The sequence below is a fragment of the Chiloscyllium plagiosum genome, chromosome 23 (genome assembly GCF_004010195.1).
Source record: "Chiloscyllium plagiosum isolate BGI_BamShark_2017 chromosome 23, ASM401019v2, whole genome shotgun sequence".
NCBI classification, from domain to species: domain Eukaryota; kingdom Metazoa; phylum Chordata; class Chondrichthyes; order Orectolobiformes; family Hemiscylliidae; genus Chiloscyllium; species Chiloscyllium plagiosum.
Window position 1 is genome coordinate 18,705,169 of NC_057732.1, and position 16,413 is coordinate 18,721,581.

At 39.7% G+C, this 16,413-nt stretch overlaps 1 protein-coding gene across 18 annotated transcripts in view; it reads right to left on the reverse strand.

Annotated features, from left to right (window-relative positions):
• The window catches only part of anks1b (ankyrin repeat and sterile alpha motif domain containing 1B), an 813,858-nt gene that overhangs the window by 225,450 nt on the left and 571,995 nt on the right, over positions 1 to 16,413 (reverse strand). For 17 of the 18 annotated variants that reach the window (XM_043713629.1, XM_043713643.1, XM_043713627.1 and 14 more), the window contains one exon: positions 1,761 to 1,920. The exons of the other annotated variant lie outside the window; for it this stretch is intronic. In XM_043713629.1, coding sequence (XP_043569564.1) covers positions 1,761 to 1,920 — 160 coding nt within the window. The remainder of the gene's footprint in view (positions 1 to 1,760; positions 1,921 to 16,413) is intronic. 18 annotated transcript variants of the gene reach the window in all.

Consider the following 16,413-nt stretch of genomic DNA (forward strand, 5'->3'; position numbering starts at 1 on the left):
TTCTGTCACTGATTTCCAACTAGAGACAGATTTCTGTTTGACCTTGTAACTAACCACTTATGGTAAATTATTAATCATCTCCGTTGTACGTCCAATACTGTACACGTTATCTCTCAGAGGAAGCTGTTGGAAATCGAACTGATCAATTAGTCCCGGTGTTGGATGATAATTTCACTTATTGACTCATGCATTGAATTTTGCACTTTCCCTGTGTGAAACTGCTTGGCTTCCAATAATTTTCCTACTCTTGTCTCACAGCAAGAATCAGGATCACATTGTTGTGGGTGGTAAGTTGCAGAGAATGGGTTTATTTCGTACCTCCATAGTCTATGAGCCGAACATGGTCAGCATGGAATGGAATGGAATAACTCTGCAAAGTAAAACGCAGCAGTTTCTTCAGCCCACAGCAGTGTATCTTTATATAACAAATCAAAATACTTGCTGTAGGTTGATTTGCAAAGTGACACTTGACATGGTTTGGTTTTAATCTTGATCAATAAATTTGATTAACAGCATTTATTAAATCAGAATATTAAAAGTAAAGGGACCCATGTCCTTACCAATGTTCAAATGTGCACTTTCCCTTTCAAAGATTACACAGCAGTTACAATAAAAATTTCTGTTGTAGATTTGGATGATCAAATGTACACTGTATCATAGAATATTTACTAGTTTATATTATAAATAAAATGGATATTGTAGAGTTCTTTTACATTTGAAATCAACATCTTGCTATTGAGCTTTAAATGGGTAATTTCCTCAAAAAAGAATGATAACCCTCTTTAAAATTGTCCACTTGCATGTTGGTGATTTTCCCATCTAGAATTCTTAAGTCCTACTTATTGCTGGAGCAGGGTTCAAGGCCAAGACACAACCTTTTTTTAATAGCAATTGCTGTTATATTTCAGGAGTTAACTTGTTTGAGGCGCCAAAGCCACTTTGATAATGGCTGAAGCAAGGTAACAAAGAGTTAACCTACAAAAATAGACGTTTATGGGTAGTACTTGGTTCTGTCACTGATATTAATAATACGATGAATGGTGCCACATCATTAAGTTGGACTTTATCAATGTCTGAATACACATTAGATGGAGGTTGAATCTAGTTACAGCTGTTTTCCAGCAGTGAAATGGGAGAACAAAGATCTACTCGAACGACCAAAATGCACATTCATTTGTCGTCATGCACCTAAAGCACGTTAGTACTTTGCACTTAATCCTATTATGCAGTCTACCTATTACTCCAATTGGAGCAGTAAACTTTGGATTTTAAGGCTCTATTTAATGCAACTTAGAGACTTCTCCTCAGATTATGGTATGAATAATCAACAATAATTTAGAACAAATTCTTCAGAGATGACGTTTTCTTCCTTCGTGGGCCTATCAAAACAGGCTATATTTTATTATGTTAACTTGCCTTTTTGGCTTCAAAGACCAATCAGTCAAAGGGACCTCTATGTTTCAGACAGATTTTCAAATGGAAATTAATATCACTTTGAGGTCAATCAACAGTAGCTGCTGTCAACTGACATGCTGATTACAATGATACTCCCGCCCCAGGAGAACTGAGTTCTAGAAGTCTCAAAAGAAATTTCAGTGAACTAACCTTTATATAATATGGTGAGATCAGCTCAGTGGGACACAGGCACATGTAGTGCCCTTTGCTCTGTTTCACCAGTACTGCCGTATGTGCCTTCTATATGTATTTCGGTTATATTTGAATCCAAAACCTGAAACTTAAGGGCTCTCAAGTTGTACTACCTGTTATTCCTGAAGACACTCTGGATATTTCCAGTGAACGGGGTTTCTTTGTAACAGCCAGGAATTCATAAGGACTGTTCTCTTCTTCTGGAGGGAAACTGTCTAGGGATGGAGACAGCCTTATGTCCAGAGTCTGGTCATCTGCCTTTGTTTCTGATTCCTGCAAAATGGCACAAAACGTTAAATCAACTATTTTTATCTGTGTTGTACCATCACAGGTAAACTACCTTTGCTTTGTCAAAATAAGCATTTTGTTATCTGAGGTATACATGCACAGTAGTTTTTTTTTCCCAAAAATTGCACTGGAAACCAGATTTATTTCAGTCTTATATATTGAAAGCTATTTGTTATGTTGCAATTATTGCTACTGCATCTCTGAAGCGTTCTATAGTCCTTTGTCATCATACAAAATAATTCAGTGCCAACTGACATGTACAGAAATTTATAGACAGCCCTGAATGATCCAGGTCCTAACTCCATTCTATGCTGACTCACTAACTTTATAAAGATGTGGCTCATTTCCTACTTTCCAACAAGGGCTTGTTGATTGACTGCTCCAAAGCAGTGCAATAATTACACCTGCTTCAGTCTGTAAATGAACTTGGCCAAACTACAGGCTATAAGTTACTAGTTATGAATGTATTTAATTCATTTATCAACTCTTCTTCTGTGAAATTGGTCTTCTCCACAGCTGTTACTTCACTATGTGATAATAGCACAATTGGTTCGATTTTCTTTGTGGGTCTATTTAGAAATTCTTGGCTATTCATTGCATCAGGAGATGTGACAGACCATTAAATCGAACAAAATATCACTGTTATTCAAATAGTTAAACTATGTAGCTGTTCCAAACTAAGTCCAGACCCAGGTGGCAATTCAACTCATCTTTCCACATCATTCACTGCATCTTGATTTACATTGTTTTTGCTTCCATTATTCTGCCTGAAAGGTCAATTCAATAATAATCACTTCTTGCTTGAAAAAAGTGTTGCCTGATATTAGTCATCTTGGCTTTTACCAGTTTGGACCTATGTCCCCTTGTTGAGAAGGTCGCGTTTGAGGAGGTGGGGGGGTGAGAGAGAGAGAGAGAGAGAGAGACTGCCCAAGGTGAACCCTTCCTGTTCTATTTATCTTACAAACTTTTATCCAACCACTTTCACTTCCTTTCAAGACTGGAAAGCTCCTGTCTTTAGAACCTTTTCTCATAACTCAGTCTACTGGCATCTGGCTCCTCCCAACATTACTTTTACTATTTAGGTTTTTTTCCACTGTGATTTGAACTGGACACATTAAATTACACTGTTTTTATTTCATGTTAAATTTCAGTTCCACTGGCATGGCAATAAAAGCTGCTGTGCAGTTTGCATTATTAGTGATTAGACAATGGCTACTGTTGAAACTAGTATTACTTGCAATGTCAATGCAGTAAGTTCAATACCATTTATTTATTATAAAAGACAAAGTCCTGCAGAAACTCAGGAGGTCTGGCAGCATCTGTGCAGACAGAAACAGAGTTAATGTTTTAAGTCCAATATGATTCTTTGATAGAACCCATCCATTTATTATTGTCCCATTTCTTTTCTTTCAATGTGTAAGACCCAAGCTGATTCTAGAAACCACAAGGGGAAAATCAACAGTGAAATATTAAACTGATAAAATCATATAAAGAAAGTAATAGATTTTGTGGTTTATGTACATTAGACATGTATGCTGCTTCCAGTTTTGTTAATCTCATTTACAGGTTGCAGTGATGTAATAAAAAAATACCGGTTTTGCCTAATAAATGATAAGCAGACACCTTCTAAGAAACTGAGCTTCAATAATCCGGCATTATTGGATTTGGAATAAGATTCTTCCAAGAATTACACTTCTCGATGCCTCAGAAAGGCAGCTGACATCAGTAAAGACCCCTCCAACCCTGGTTATAATCTCTTCCAACCTCCCCCATCAAGTAGAAGGTACATGTGTTTAAGCTTTTGTATCAACAAGTTGAAGAACAGCTTCTTCACTGCTGTTATTAGACTTCTAAATGGACCTCTCAAATTTTAAACCTATTGCTGATCTTGCTTTTTGTGCACCTTCTTTGCAGCTGTAGCTTTGCATTCCTCGCTCTGCTCAATCGCCCAATGATCTTTGCCTATACTGCATGCAACACAAAACTTTTCACTGTATGTGTACTTAGGCACATGTGACAATTAATGAAATTAAAGCTAAAGTTGGGAAAATAGCAACAGATTGGATTAAAACACTAATTCATTGTGCAATGGAATGTCAGAAAATTATCTAATAGAGGCCTGCTGCTTAATAACAGGAGCAAGTGATAGAAATGACACTTACCAAGTCTCCTAAGGACTGAAAGCAGAACACACTCCCTCCCACTGTTTCAATTACAAGTGACATGTGACTCCATACAGTCAGAAAACACAGACAGACCCCAAGGAAGAAAACAATCTGAGACTCCAAACTTATGAATCCTGACAAAACAAAATATAATGGTGACACTCATTCCACCTCCAGGGCTCTGAGAGATTTGCTTTTTTTCTCATAATGAAAAAATTCTGCTACCTCTGCTGATATTTTGTTTGGAAGTAAAATTGTGATGTCCCTGGACTTTCAGCTCCACAGAACAAAGAGGCTGATTCAGTCCTAACCCATTATGATGATCTTCACTGTCGCCTTTCTTTCACCAGGAGACAGAAATCTTCATTCTGTGCTTACTATAATGCCAAAAAACAACAGATGGAATAAGAGATTTCCCTCTGTCTGTGCCCAGATGCTCTGGATCACCTGGGCACAGTGACTATCAGACAAGGGATGGGTTGGCATGATATCCATAAAAGAAAATTTCCTAGTTATCTCAGATTTGTGGCTCCCACAGGGCAATCAAACAATGAGTTTGTAAGAATTATTTGCTAACATCTGTTAAACTGTGTGCGCTGAGCATGGAAGGGGGCTAGGGAAATAATGGCATCAGCTCTCATATGTATTCATTTGCTGAGATTCACAGTGGTATTGTTAATCAATCATTCACCTAAGTATGGAATTATGACACTGAGGTTGGAGCAATAGCAGCAACAGCACAGAGTAAAAGTTAGTTAATAGTGCATTAGTAGAGGGAGACCAGTAGGTATTTCTGGTATAATGTGTGTCTTGTTGACGCGACTTGGTTGTAACATGGTTGACGAATGGCGGATGCTGTTTGGACAGCGCAAACTTTCTACTGCACAGATATAGTGATTTCCTACAGTAATCTTCTTTAGCACATGATTTGGAGTTTAGATTAGATTACTTACAGTGTGGACTGCCGATGTTGGACTGGGGTGGACAAAGTTAAAAATCATACAACACCAGGACATAGTCCAACAGGTTTATTTGGAAGCCCTAGCTTTCAGAGTGCTGCTCAGCTGATGAAGGAGCAGCACTCCGAAAGATAGTGCTCCCAAATAAACCTGTCGGACTATAATCTGATGTTATGTGATTTTTAACTTTGTACACCCCAGTCCAACACCGGCACCTCCAAAAGGAAGGTTTGATGTTAACAGGTTGGATATCTTTCATGATTCAATGATATCTTAAATGGAACAGTAGAGACAGAAGGCAGGTTTAATCCATTGGGATCCTGAAGCAGTGAACAACTGCCATCAAAATCTTTTTTTTAGCTAATAAGTGAAATACATTTAAAAATCAAGAGAATACAGTTTAAAAGCTCTATTGATGTAATGTTTTTTTAAAATATAAAAGCAGGCAAGATAGCTGAGAGAAGGGCTGTGTTCTGATTAGACATACATTGTAATTACGTTTCTATACACTTCAGGAGAATGCAAAACTGACAAAGTGAAAGAACAAATGACAGTAAGTGCTGGCTTTCTGTTAGCTTTCTTTGCAAGTTGAGCTAAGACAGGCAAAGATTGCTGAAGTAATAAAGTTCCTCTTTTTTTCACGCAAGTAAATCTTGTAATTGGTTCCTTAATTTGAATTAGTACTATGCTTCAATGGAAGTATTATGTAATGGCCTGATAAAAAAAGTTTAAAAGGGGTTAAAAAGAGGCGAATTGATCCACTTCCCCTCACATTTTTACTGCCCAATGATTGGCATAATATCCAAGATTAACGGTCTTAGTCTGGGTACCCTGCAATGTCCGAGACCCCAGTTCGAGTATTTTACACTGACCTATGCGGAATGTAAAGTTAAAAAGATGAGCAAGGCTTTGGAATTGAAAAGTGTCACTTCCCGCCTCAGGCGACTGACTGTGTGGAGTTTGCACGTTCTCCCCGTGTCTGCGTGGGTTTCCTCCGGGTGCTCCGGTTTCCTCCCACAGTCCAAAGATGTGCAGGTCAGGTGAATTGGCCATGCTAAATTGCCCGTAGTGTTAGGTAAGGGGTACATGTAGAGGTATGGGTGGGTTGCGCTTCGGCGGGGCGGTGTGGACTTGTTGGGCCAAAGGGCCTGTTTCCACACTGTAAGTAATCTAATCTAATCTAATCTAAAAAGTGTCCTCACTATGGGTAGAATCGTTTACTTAGCTAACAGCTGGAGGTTCCACATGAAACTATAAAGGCAATCAACAAACAAGGATAATGGCGTGAAAGATAAATAGCAGCAAAATACAGCCAGAGGAAAGCAGAAATAACTATTCCTTGCTGACAGGCAAGAAATTGTACTTGCTGCCAATGGACAAAATGCAGATTCCATACTCTCAAGTTATGGTGATCCCAAACTTGATCCATTGAACATTGTTGCCTGTTTACTGCATTTGCTGTTTGGACTCCAAAGATTTGACCACATTAACTACACCTGCTTCCTGTATGTTTTGCAGTAGCTACACTCTCATTGGAAGAAAACCATCTATGGCATTCCTGACTTGATGCCATTATAATCTAAATGGAAATGGGTTGTGATAGACCATTGGTCAAGCAAGGACTTTGCAAAACCTACATTTAGTCTTCAACATTATTGATTCCAAGCCCACGAGGAGTGGCACATTTTGGACAGCAATTTTGTTTTGGGGTTGGCCCTGCATCAGGCTAATAGGGGATCTCCAGTTCTGAGAGATCAGTGACCAGACCATCAGAGGGAGGAGCTGCTTATGTAGGTGAGAAAAAGAGAGAGACACATACACTGTGTGTAAGAAAACTGAAAAGAAAGAAAGAAAGAGAAACCTCTCCTGCACCTAGCCAATGACATGGCGCAAAAGGTTATTTGAAGCAGGACAGCCAGAGGCTCCTGACCAGAATATGGTGGATATAGGGTCTCAACTGTCTGCTGGAATTTGACCATCCCACCATTGCAGTAGAACATTCAGCTTAGAAATAACTCATTGGCAGGAACATTCGAGCAAGTCAGTACACTGCTCCCCAATGCCAGTTTTCAAGTCTTTCCATCTCTAGTACTAACTCTAATCTGAATCAAATATTTTGAAGTGTGGACTTGCTTTAATTGTGACATGAAATACAATATGTGCCCAACACAGTGACGCTGACAGAGTGCTGAGCTTTCTGTGAAAAGAAGGAAGAGGAGCACAAGTGCAGTTAAAACATGACATTAACAGAATGTCCACACCACACGCATTAGCCTAGCTAATGCACTTTAAATGGCACAACAACATTGTCAGTTCTTTCCAGGTTCTGAGATGCTCAAGCCTTCAACTTAAAGCAATCATATCCATTATGATCTCTGGAAACCATGGCAGTAGTGATTTTTTTTCCCCCGTTGCCTAGCACCACTTGTCCTGAGATATCCTCACTTAATGCAGGATGCCTTATGCATAATACTTTGGATGATAGTCTTTGGTACTGTTCTATTGCATCTCAACAATCTTCCATAATTTCTCTTGAAGTGGGCTTTTCCAATTTTGGTCGATAAGTTCAGGTCATGTACATTATTTGTAAAGCTGATCAAACTAACCAGTTTGACACTTGCAATATATATGGCAGATGGATATTATTCTCGTTCATCCTTACTGCTCATATCAGCATTTATTTCACACAAGCAAACCTATTGCTCACATTTTCCCACAAGTTGTAGCTGTGAAAATCCATTGTCAGTGTCTGGTTTACTGTTTCTTTTATGCTGTAATTTTGTATATAAATAGGTTGCTCTTTCGTCCTTTGTTGTGACCTCTCAGCATTTATAATAGCACTGAAGACCTTCTCAGTAAACTGGGCTTTACACAGCCTGGGTTCTCACTCCACAGTCACTCAATCTAACATGATAAACAGCTGAACTGTTCCTATTTAAACCTGTAAAGAGGCTATTTGCTGGTTATAGGTGAGGCTGCACCATTATTACACTTGTTTTCTGCTTGATTACCCAGTTGTACGCTAGCTTTATCAGAATCAATCTTGCAGAAAGTGTACACAGTAAAGTTGTGATTGCCAGAAGGTACGTTAAAACAAAAGCAAGAAAGATCACCTCAATATGACACTTTCTCAGTGTACTGAGAGTAATTTCACTACTTAATGTGTTACAACCTAACATCCTGAACCCAAGTAGTCCTTTTTATCTGGGAGAAATCAATATCACCTCCAGCTTAGTAGAATGAAAATAGAGCGATTTGCAGATCTTCAGAGCAGTAAAATGACCAAAGCTGTTTATTTACTGAGATCTATGAGGTAAATATTCTCAGGAGCTCATGCAGGTGAGTACTGGGATGAGAACCATTAAGCTACAAGGTTAATTTGTAATTGGAAACAAGTGAATTAATTTCAAATTTAAAGGTTTCAAAATTGTGCCAAAATTGGGAGGGCTGTCCCATAGACTGGTCAAGCAACAACAATATGTAGTCACAGTCTCAGAATCAAACCTTACAGACAATGTCCTAGACACCATAATTTCTAGAGGTGATGACACAGTGGTATAGAGGCTGGAGGTAATTGCCTTTGGAAGCCTACAACATTGACTCCACCTCCCACCAAGTCTAATGGTATCAGGTCAAATATGGACATATAAACCTCCGACTGCCATCTATTATCCCCCTCAGCGAATGGGTCAGTACTCTTCCATTTCAATACTGCTTTGAAGAAGGTGTGCTAAGGCACAGAAAGGAAACCAAGATGTTTATCACCAAGAGTGGCTTGGTACCTCAACAACTAACCAAGCTGTGAAGATAATATCTGCCACACTGGGTCTATAGAAGATTATGAGAGAAACAACAAATGAAAAACCTACTAGACCTGGTGCTTGCCAACCAGATGAATCTATGTGTAACATTATTTGTGGGAATGACTACCGCACAGTACTTGTGAAGAATAAGCCTTGTCTTCATGGTGAAGATACCCTCCATTATGTTTTGTGGCACTACTACTGCGCTACATGGGATAGATTTTGTACAGATCCAACAACTCAAGACTGAGCATTCATGAGACATTGTGGGCCACCAGAAGCAGCAGCATTGTAGTAAACCATAAGCTGTAACCTCATGGCCCAGTACATCGTCCAATCTACTATTGCCACCAATATCAGGGATCAAACCTAGAGCAATGAAGAGTACGCAAGGGCAGTTACAAATAGATTCAAGGACAGCTTCTTGCCCACTGTTTTGAATGGACCTCTCAAATATTAATTCTGATCTCTCTCTTTCTGCACCTTCTCTGCGGCTGTAACACTGTATTCGGTACTCTGTTCTGCTACCCTGATACACTTTGTATGGTTCGATCTGTCTGTATAGCATGCATAACAACACTTTTCACTGTATTTCAGTGAATATGACAATAATAAACTGATCATTCATCAAGTGTTCTTTGATGGCACCTAAGGAACCTGTGACTTCAACCAGCTAAGAGGACCAGGGCTGCAGATACATGGAAACACCATCAGTTACAAGTTACCCCTCCATACAACGTCCTGACTTGGAACTATATCACTGTCATGGAATCAAAATCCTGGAGCTCCCTCCCAAAATGCACTGTGGGCATTACCTACAGCAAATGGAGCGCTGTTGTTCAAAAAGACACCCCACCATCAACCTCTGAAGGGCAATGAGCATTAAGCAATAAACGTTGGCCCAGCCAATGACATCACGCCTTAGGAATCAATAAAATGAAAGCAATTTAGATTTCTTGTTATGAGTTGCTGTCTAATTGAAAGCATCAGCTCTTGAGAGATGAGCCTGCATGAAAGAAGGCCTGGTCTACCTGTAGATAATGCATAACTAGTTTGTGAAATGTATAAACTGAGAATTAGGAGAAATCACTCCAAGAGTTTTTGAAAGCATTGTGCAAAATGAAGCACCATGTCCAAACATTCTTACATTGCTGTTATGTTTCAGAATTGACAATCTGTCTGATTGCACTGGCTGTTTTCCTTGGCAGTCATAGCAACCAGACTTATTTTAAGTCTGCACACTGTTCTTGATTATAGTGCATACTGTGGATACTTCAGACCTTTCATCAGTGGCGGTGCTGCTGTCTCAACTTGGAAATTGCAAAAGGAATCTTCACATATACTTGCAATGGTAAAACAGTGAGTTCAAATCCCATCACAGCAAGCTGTAAAATTCAATCAATAACTCGAGAAACCTGAGGAGCAGCAGCAGCAGAGAGAAAAAGTGGCAATGGTTGCTGGGATTTTGTGAAACTCATCGAGGGCAGTAGACCTGCTTTCCTGATCCTGATCTAGTCTGAAAGTGACTCTCTTTCACTAAACATGGTTAAAACTAAGGACAAGGTTTTGTCTTTGGATTGGGCCCAAGGTTTTGGGCCAAACAAGGTTCTCAAGCTCCACCTTGTGAGGGGAGCAGTCAACTGTCAAGAATATTCACCAAATTGGTCCATTAGTGACCAGAGGGTGAGCTCACTTACCAAATAAGGGCAGTGGGCAGGCTGTTACCAACAGGATGCTTTCCAGCACCTGTCTTTTAGGTAAAAGAGCAGGCTGTCTTTTAGATAAAAGAGTATTAAGATGGAGACGCCTTCTCTCCAACTTTTTAAATTCTTACTCAAGAATTCCCCTTGGCAACTGGGCCACCCACATTGAAGGGCAGAGGGCTGCCTGTTGAGGATGCAAAGCCAGAAAAATGGCAAGGGCTTTTGGAGCGCTGGCCCATGGCAGATGTTACCGGGGCACTGTCTCCAGGCAGCTGGCCTCCACCCTAGTGCCTCAGGAAGTCAAGGAAGTCAACTGGAAGATTTTAGTCATCCTCTGACTATAGGACTTTCAGGAATCTCGATTGGCAGCCAGCCCACCACCCTGTAAAATATCTCGGAGGGTTGGAGGAGAATTGTTGTTGTGGAACAAATGTTTGTGCCTGTCTAACTCTGTGTTTACTCCAGATGGGCAGAAAGCTTTGCCCATGGTACCTGCTCGTGACTGATACTGCTTGAATATTTGGGTTGGACTATTTAATTTTTGGGAAGATTCTGGTTGCAGTGAAAAGCAACCTTGCCTCCGAACCACAAGTTCTGGGTTCAAGTCTTCACCCCAGTGCTATGGAACATGCTTTCATAATACAACCCAACAGGCTACATAATAAATCCTCAAATACAGGCAAATGAAAGATAACAGATGCCAGAGAGAATTCCTGGTAAGCCTTATGAGGGAAAGCAAATTGAAGCCTCCGCTAACACTACTCATACCTCTGGACGACAACATGCTGGTAAAAGTGCACGTTGCCACAGTAACTTGGACTGCAGCAATGAACTGGAGCACACCACCAGTAATGCTTCCTTATAAACAGAAAAATGTTATTAAATCATCCCACGAAAACCTTGCTTATAAATTAAACAATGGCAGTTCTGTTAACATATTTGACTCCCATGACCAAAACATTAATTTTAGCTATACTGATCAAATGCTGCGTTATGAATTGTTTAAAAAGCCTGCCACTTGAAGGAAAAAGGTTTTTCATACGTTTTAGTTTCAATATCTTGTGGATCTGTATTAAAATGCATACATTCAACAAACTTGGGAAATAAAAGATCTAAATGTTAATTTATAATTCAATAATGTTATAAAAATACATCATTATAGAAACTCTTTTGCCATATTGGCAAGCTGCAACAGATATATAAGGCCAAATTTTCTTGGAAAAATAACAGCACTTGCACCAACCAGCCAAGTGGAAGCATATATTGCTGAGTGTTAAACAGCTCCACAACTCGCTGGTTGATTGATGGTGTGTACCCCCCCAGTAGTAATACCTGCTGCAATTACACATTACTTCTCCATTAAACTTGACACAGAAAGTTAGAACTCATAACAAATAGTCTTAGTACCATTTTAACAAAGCGCAATGAACTCTATTTTCCAAGGACGAGCAATCACCACAGTTTGTCACTCCACTCCTTTTTACATTAAGAAAGAACTCTGCAATTTTGACAGGAGATTCCCACGAGGACTCTTTCAGAAACATGAAGTAGTATTTTAAATCCGACAGGTCACACGTATTGCAGGATAGTCGAGGAAAGACAAACTGACCCCTTTCCCACAACAGTCAGTTCCTGTACTCTGTGATTGAAACATGCAGTACCACAGACAGGTACTTGGACAGCTCCTGCAGTAGAGTAACTTGTAAGTGAAAGGTTAGGGTACTGGAAGGAAGGAAGAAGACGCAGGGCAGAGATGGTTGGGTCCAACGGCGTGGGGAGTGAGTGCAGGGAGTTTCAGGTCCTAGGTGCAGAGATGGGATGGTATCAGATCAGGGCCAGGGGGTGTGAGAGATGGGGGTGATGTAAGGAATAAATTGAGGAGTCAGTGTAATTGTTGCTGAGGAGTTAAACTTGATATTTAATAGCCTAACCCATTCCTACATAACCATTTACTTAACTGCAGCGGAATCCTTCGAGTTTTCCAACTTAATTCAGACAGATCCAGGCACAGGGGAATTGCCCAGTGGAATCTTCAATATGCAGTGCAATTCCCTCAGAGTCTGCTACATTGGCGATTCCGCAGCGTCACCACGTGCAATTCCCACCTTCACTGCAGAAATGATAATCTGGCCACTGGAAGGCCAGGCCACCATCAGCGTTGTTAGCTTCAAGTCCAAATGCCTTAATGATGCAGGCAGAACAATGGCAGAGAAAGAAGAAAAAGGAAGCAAATGCTGTACTCAAGATCTGACTATTTCATCGAATGTCCTGCCCCATGTGTCCCAAAGACCTGTTAGCTGAGAATCAACCTGTTCAGTCAGGAGAAAAACTCATGGTGCTGAGCTCTCACCTTCCTGAATCAAGTGACAGCTAATGAGTGTTTAATGCAATGTCAATCAATCTCAGCAGCCCAGAAACAGAACAATTTAAATTGTGGGATCTTTTCCTACATGCATTAAATGGTTGTCAAATATTTCTAAAAATGTATTATTTATACATTTTTAAACCTATTTTTTACCTTCTGATATTTTTCCCTTAATACAACCTTCCTTTCCAACTGATCTTCCTCCATCATCCCTATTTCCTTCTCAGTTGTTAAATCTCACTGGTAAAGAATATACACTACTGCTCCATAGTTAAGAATTCCAGATACCTGGCTGCCATTACCAACTCGCACACCCTGCAAAATATTGCACCAAACAGTGCCAGCTGAGTGGGGCAGAGGAAATTCAAATATCAAATGCTGTGCACTGCCAGAAAGATTTGGCTCAACATTTTTATACTACCTCTTGGATCCTCCTGTCACATTTCACTTCGACGGCAGTGTACAAAATTATGCCATTTACTCAAGAAGCTTTTAGGTTACAATGGCCTAAGACAAAGCACGGCAGCATGAGGTTCATACAAAACAGTTTGTCTTTTAATCAGTCAGAAATAAGTTATTTTGACAAAGGTGAACTTTCCCTTCTAATCTTTCTCAAACTACCTGCAGTTTTTGACCCAGACATCATTCTCCTCTCCACTGTCATTTAATTAGCTGTGGACATTGTCCCTGGTTCCATTCCCAGCTATCTAACCATATCCGAAGTACCGCTTGCAATGGCTTCTCTTCTTGCTCCCACATTGTTACATTTGGCTTTTCCCCTAAAGATCAATACTTGACACCGTGAGATTTTTGAGTTGTCCCTTGATGATACAATTCAAAAGCACTGACAACATCCAGTTCTACTACTCACACTCTCTCAACTCCTCCAGTGTTGCTGAATTCTCAGACTGCTTATCCACCAAGCAGTGCTGGCTGATGAGAAACTGCCTCCAATTAAATATTGGGAAGACTGAACCTGTTATTTTTGGTCTCTCCTCCAAACTCTGCCCCTAGCCACCAATTCCATCTCCACTTTCCCCCCAACCCCACCTTACCAGTAGTCTGATAATTCAACCAGTTTGTTCACAACCTGTGTGTTACTTTTTTAATGTTGAGATCAGTTTCCTGCCATGTACTGGCACCATTACTGAGATCGCCTCTTTGGCAAATCACATTATAGAAATCCATACCCTCTCATTCTTGAACCTTTTATGAGAAGGAACAGTTTCTCACTATCTTCTCTGCCCAGACTCCTCCAATATCTTAAAAACTTTTATTAAATTGCCTCTTAGTCTTCTCTCCAAGTTTAACAGACCTAACTTCTCCAACGTACCTTCATAACTGAATTTTTTATTATTGGAACCATTAGTGTAAAACCTCTGCACTCTTATCAATATGTTTTCATCCTTCCTGACATGTGGCAGTGAGAACTGGACACAATAGTGCAGTTCAGGTCTAACTAGTGATTTATATAAGTTCAGCATAGCCTCCTTGCTCTTGTACTCTATGCCCTTATTAATAAACAAAATAAAATCTACATCTCTGACTAAGCTCTTTGCTAACTTCTAATTTCTCCTTACACAGGTTAGTGTTATATTTTGTTTTATATAAAGGCTCCCGTGAAGACCCTGTCATTATCAAAAGATGTTACGTAAATGTATGTTGTCATTGTAACTGACTTTAGCAGAAACTTTCCTTAATATAGATTGTAAATCCTAACTTTGTTATAAGTAGAAATTAGTACTTGATCATAAACTCATTTGGAAGACTAATCGTGTGTAGCTCAGAAATGTAAAATAATGCATGAAGTTTTGATTAGGATGGTAACTTCAAAGGCAGCTTGGGTTCAGATATCAAAACATGCTCTATCATAAACGGAATAGCTCTTAGATATCATACTGCCATTGACAAATTGTAAGTTTCAATCAATTTTCTTATCTTTTTCTACTTGCAGCTGGACTACAGTAGCTTTCTCTATTCTTGAGCTTAGTGATTGATTAAGCCATCTTATTCAATCAATCAATCAGTCTGGAGATTTTGTCATTTAAAAGTTAGCAACCCTTTTTCTGAGCCAAAAACTCTGGGTTCAATTCCCAACCGAAAACTCTTTGGCCACAGACAGATTATTCATAATGAAGTTCAAACAGGTTTATAATGAACTAAAGGAAAAAACGTGAACAGACAATAGTTTGGCATCAGCACTGGCTCACCTTCTTACCTCTGAGTCATAAGGTTCTAGCGTCAAATCCTGCTGTAGGCTTGGGCACAGAAATCAAGGCTGGCACACAGTGCAGTATTGAATGCTGCACTATCAGAGGTGGCATTGTTCAAATGAAACAGAAGTGCCATTTACCCGGAATGGTGAGCGACCAGTTTTGGACATAACGTCTCCAATATTTCCGACATTAGAATAATGACCAAAACCTCAGAGGTTTTTCACTAGCTTTAAAATGTCTGGTGGCCATAAAAGTATTTTCTAAATGCAAGTCTTTCTTTTCTATGCCGGTCAATTTCCCAATTCCAGGCAAACCTTCCCCACACTAAATTGCTGACATTATCACTGCTGATCACTCCTGACATATGTTCATCAGCTTTGAAGTCACTTTATCTACAAAATAAATACAATATCTATAATGGTTTTCTAAGGAAGTATAATGAAGCACAATACTGACATGAGAAGGATTCTGGGTAATCCAAGATGGAGGACGGGAAAAATTTCTGGCTGTAAGAGCTGCTCCTTTTTTGAGGTATTTTAGGTGCTGGAGGTGATTTCCTCGAATTCCGGGAGCAGCAATTACTGCCTTATATACTGTTGCATTGTTTTGGAACTTTGGGAAAAAAAAGTCAAAACAACAGCAGTTTTAAAAGGGAGAAGAACAGACAAAGGAAGCACATGGTGAGGTCAGTGCAGGAGAGAGAGAGAACACCTGCACAGTTACTGCCTTTGCTGTTTTGAGTTCATGTGTCGCTAGACATCGGAGTGCATCTGGGAAAATTAACAAACAGTGAATTTCACAACTAATCTTGGAGGATCCGGTTTGGGCAAAGTTCACAACACAGAATCAGATAAGTTAATTGTTGTTTTAAGTCTGTCCAAGAGAAAGGCTGTATTAGTGAGTACAGTGGGTTCTTTCTTGATTATATGTTTTTGGAAATAAGTCTCTCGATAAGCCATAGCTCTTAATTTAACCTGGGGCAGTGTTTTGTAGAGGAATAAGACGGTGTTATTTTCTGGGTCTGTAGATCGTGAAGGAGCAAAAATGGCCTTTGCAGTGATATGTACTTTTTGTCAGATGTAGGAGTTTATAGAGAGTTTAATGGTTACCGCGGATTATATCTGCCATAAATGCTGTTGGATGCGAATCTTATCAGATCAAGTGGATCAGTTGGAGAGACAGATAGAAGCGATGAAGAATTTGTAACAGCAACAGTATGTTATGGATGGCAGTTATAGGAAGGGGGGGAGTCTCAGATACAGTCACA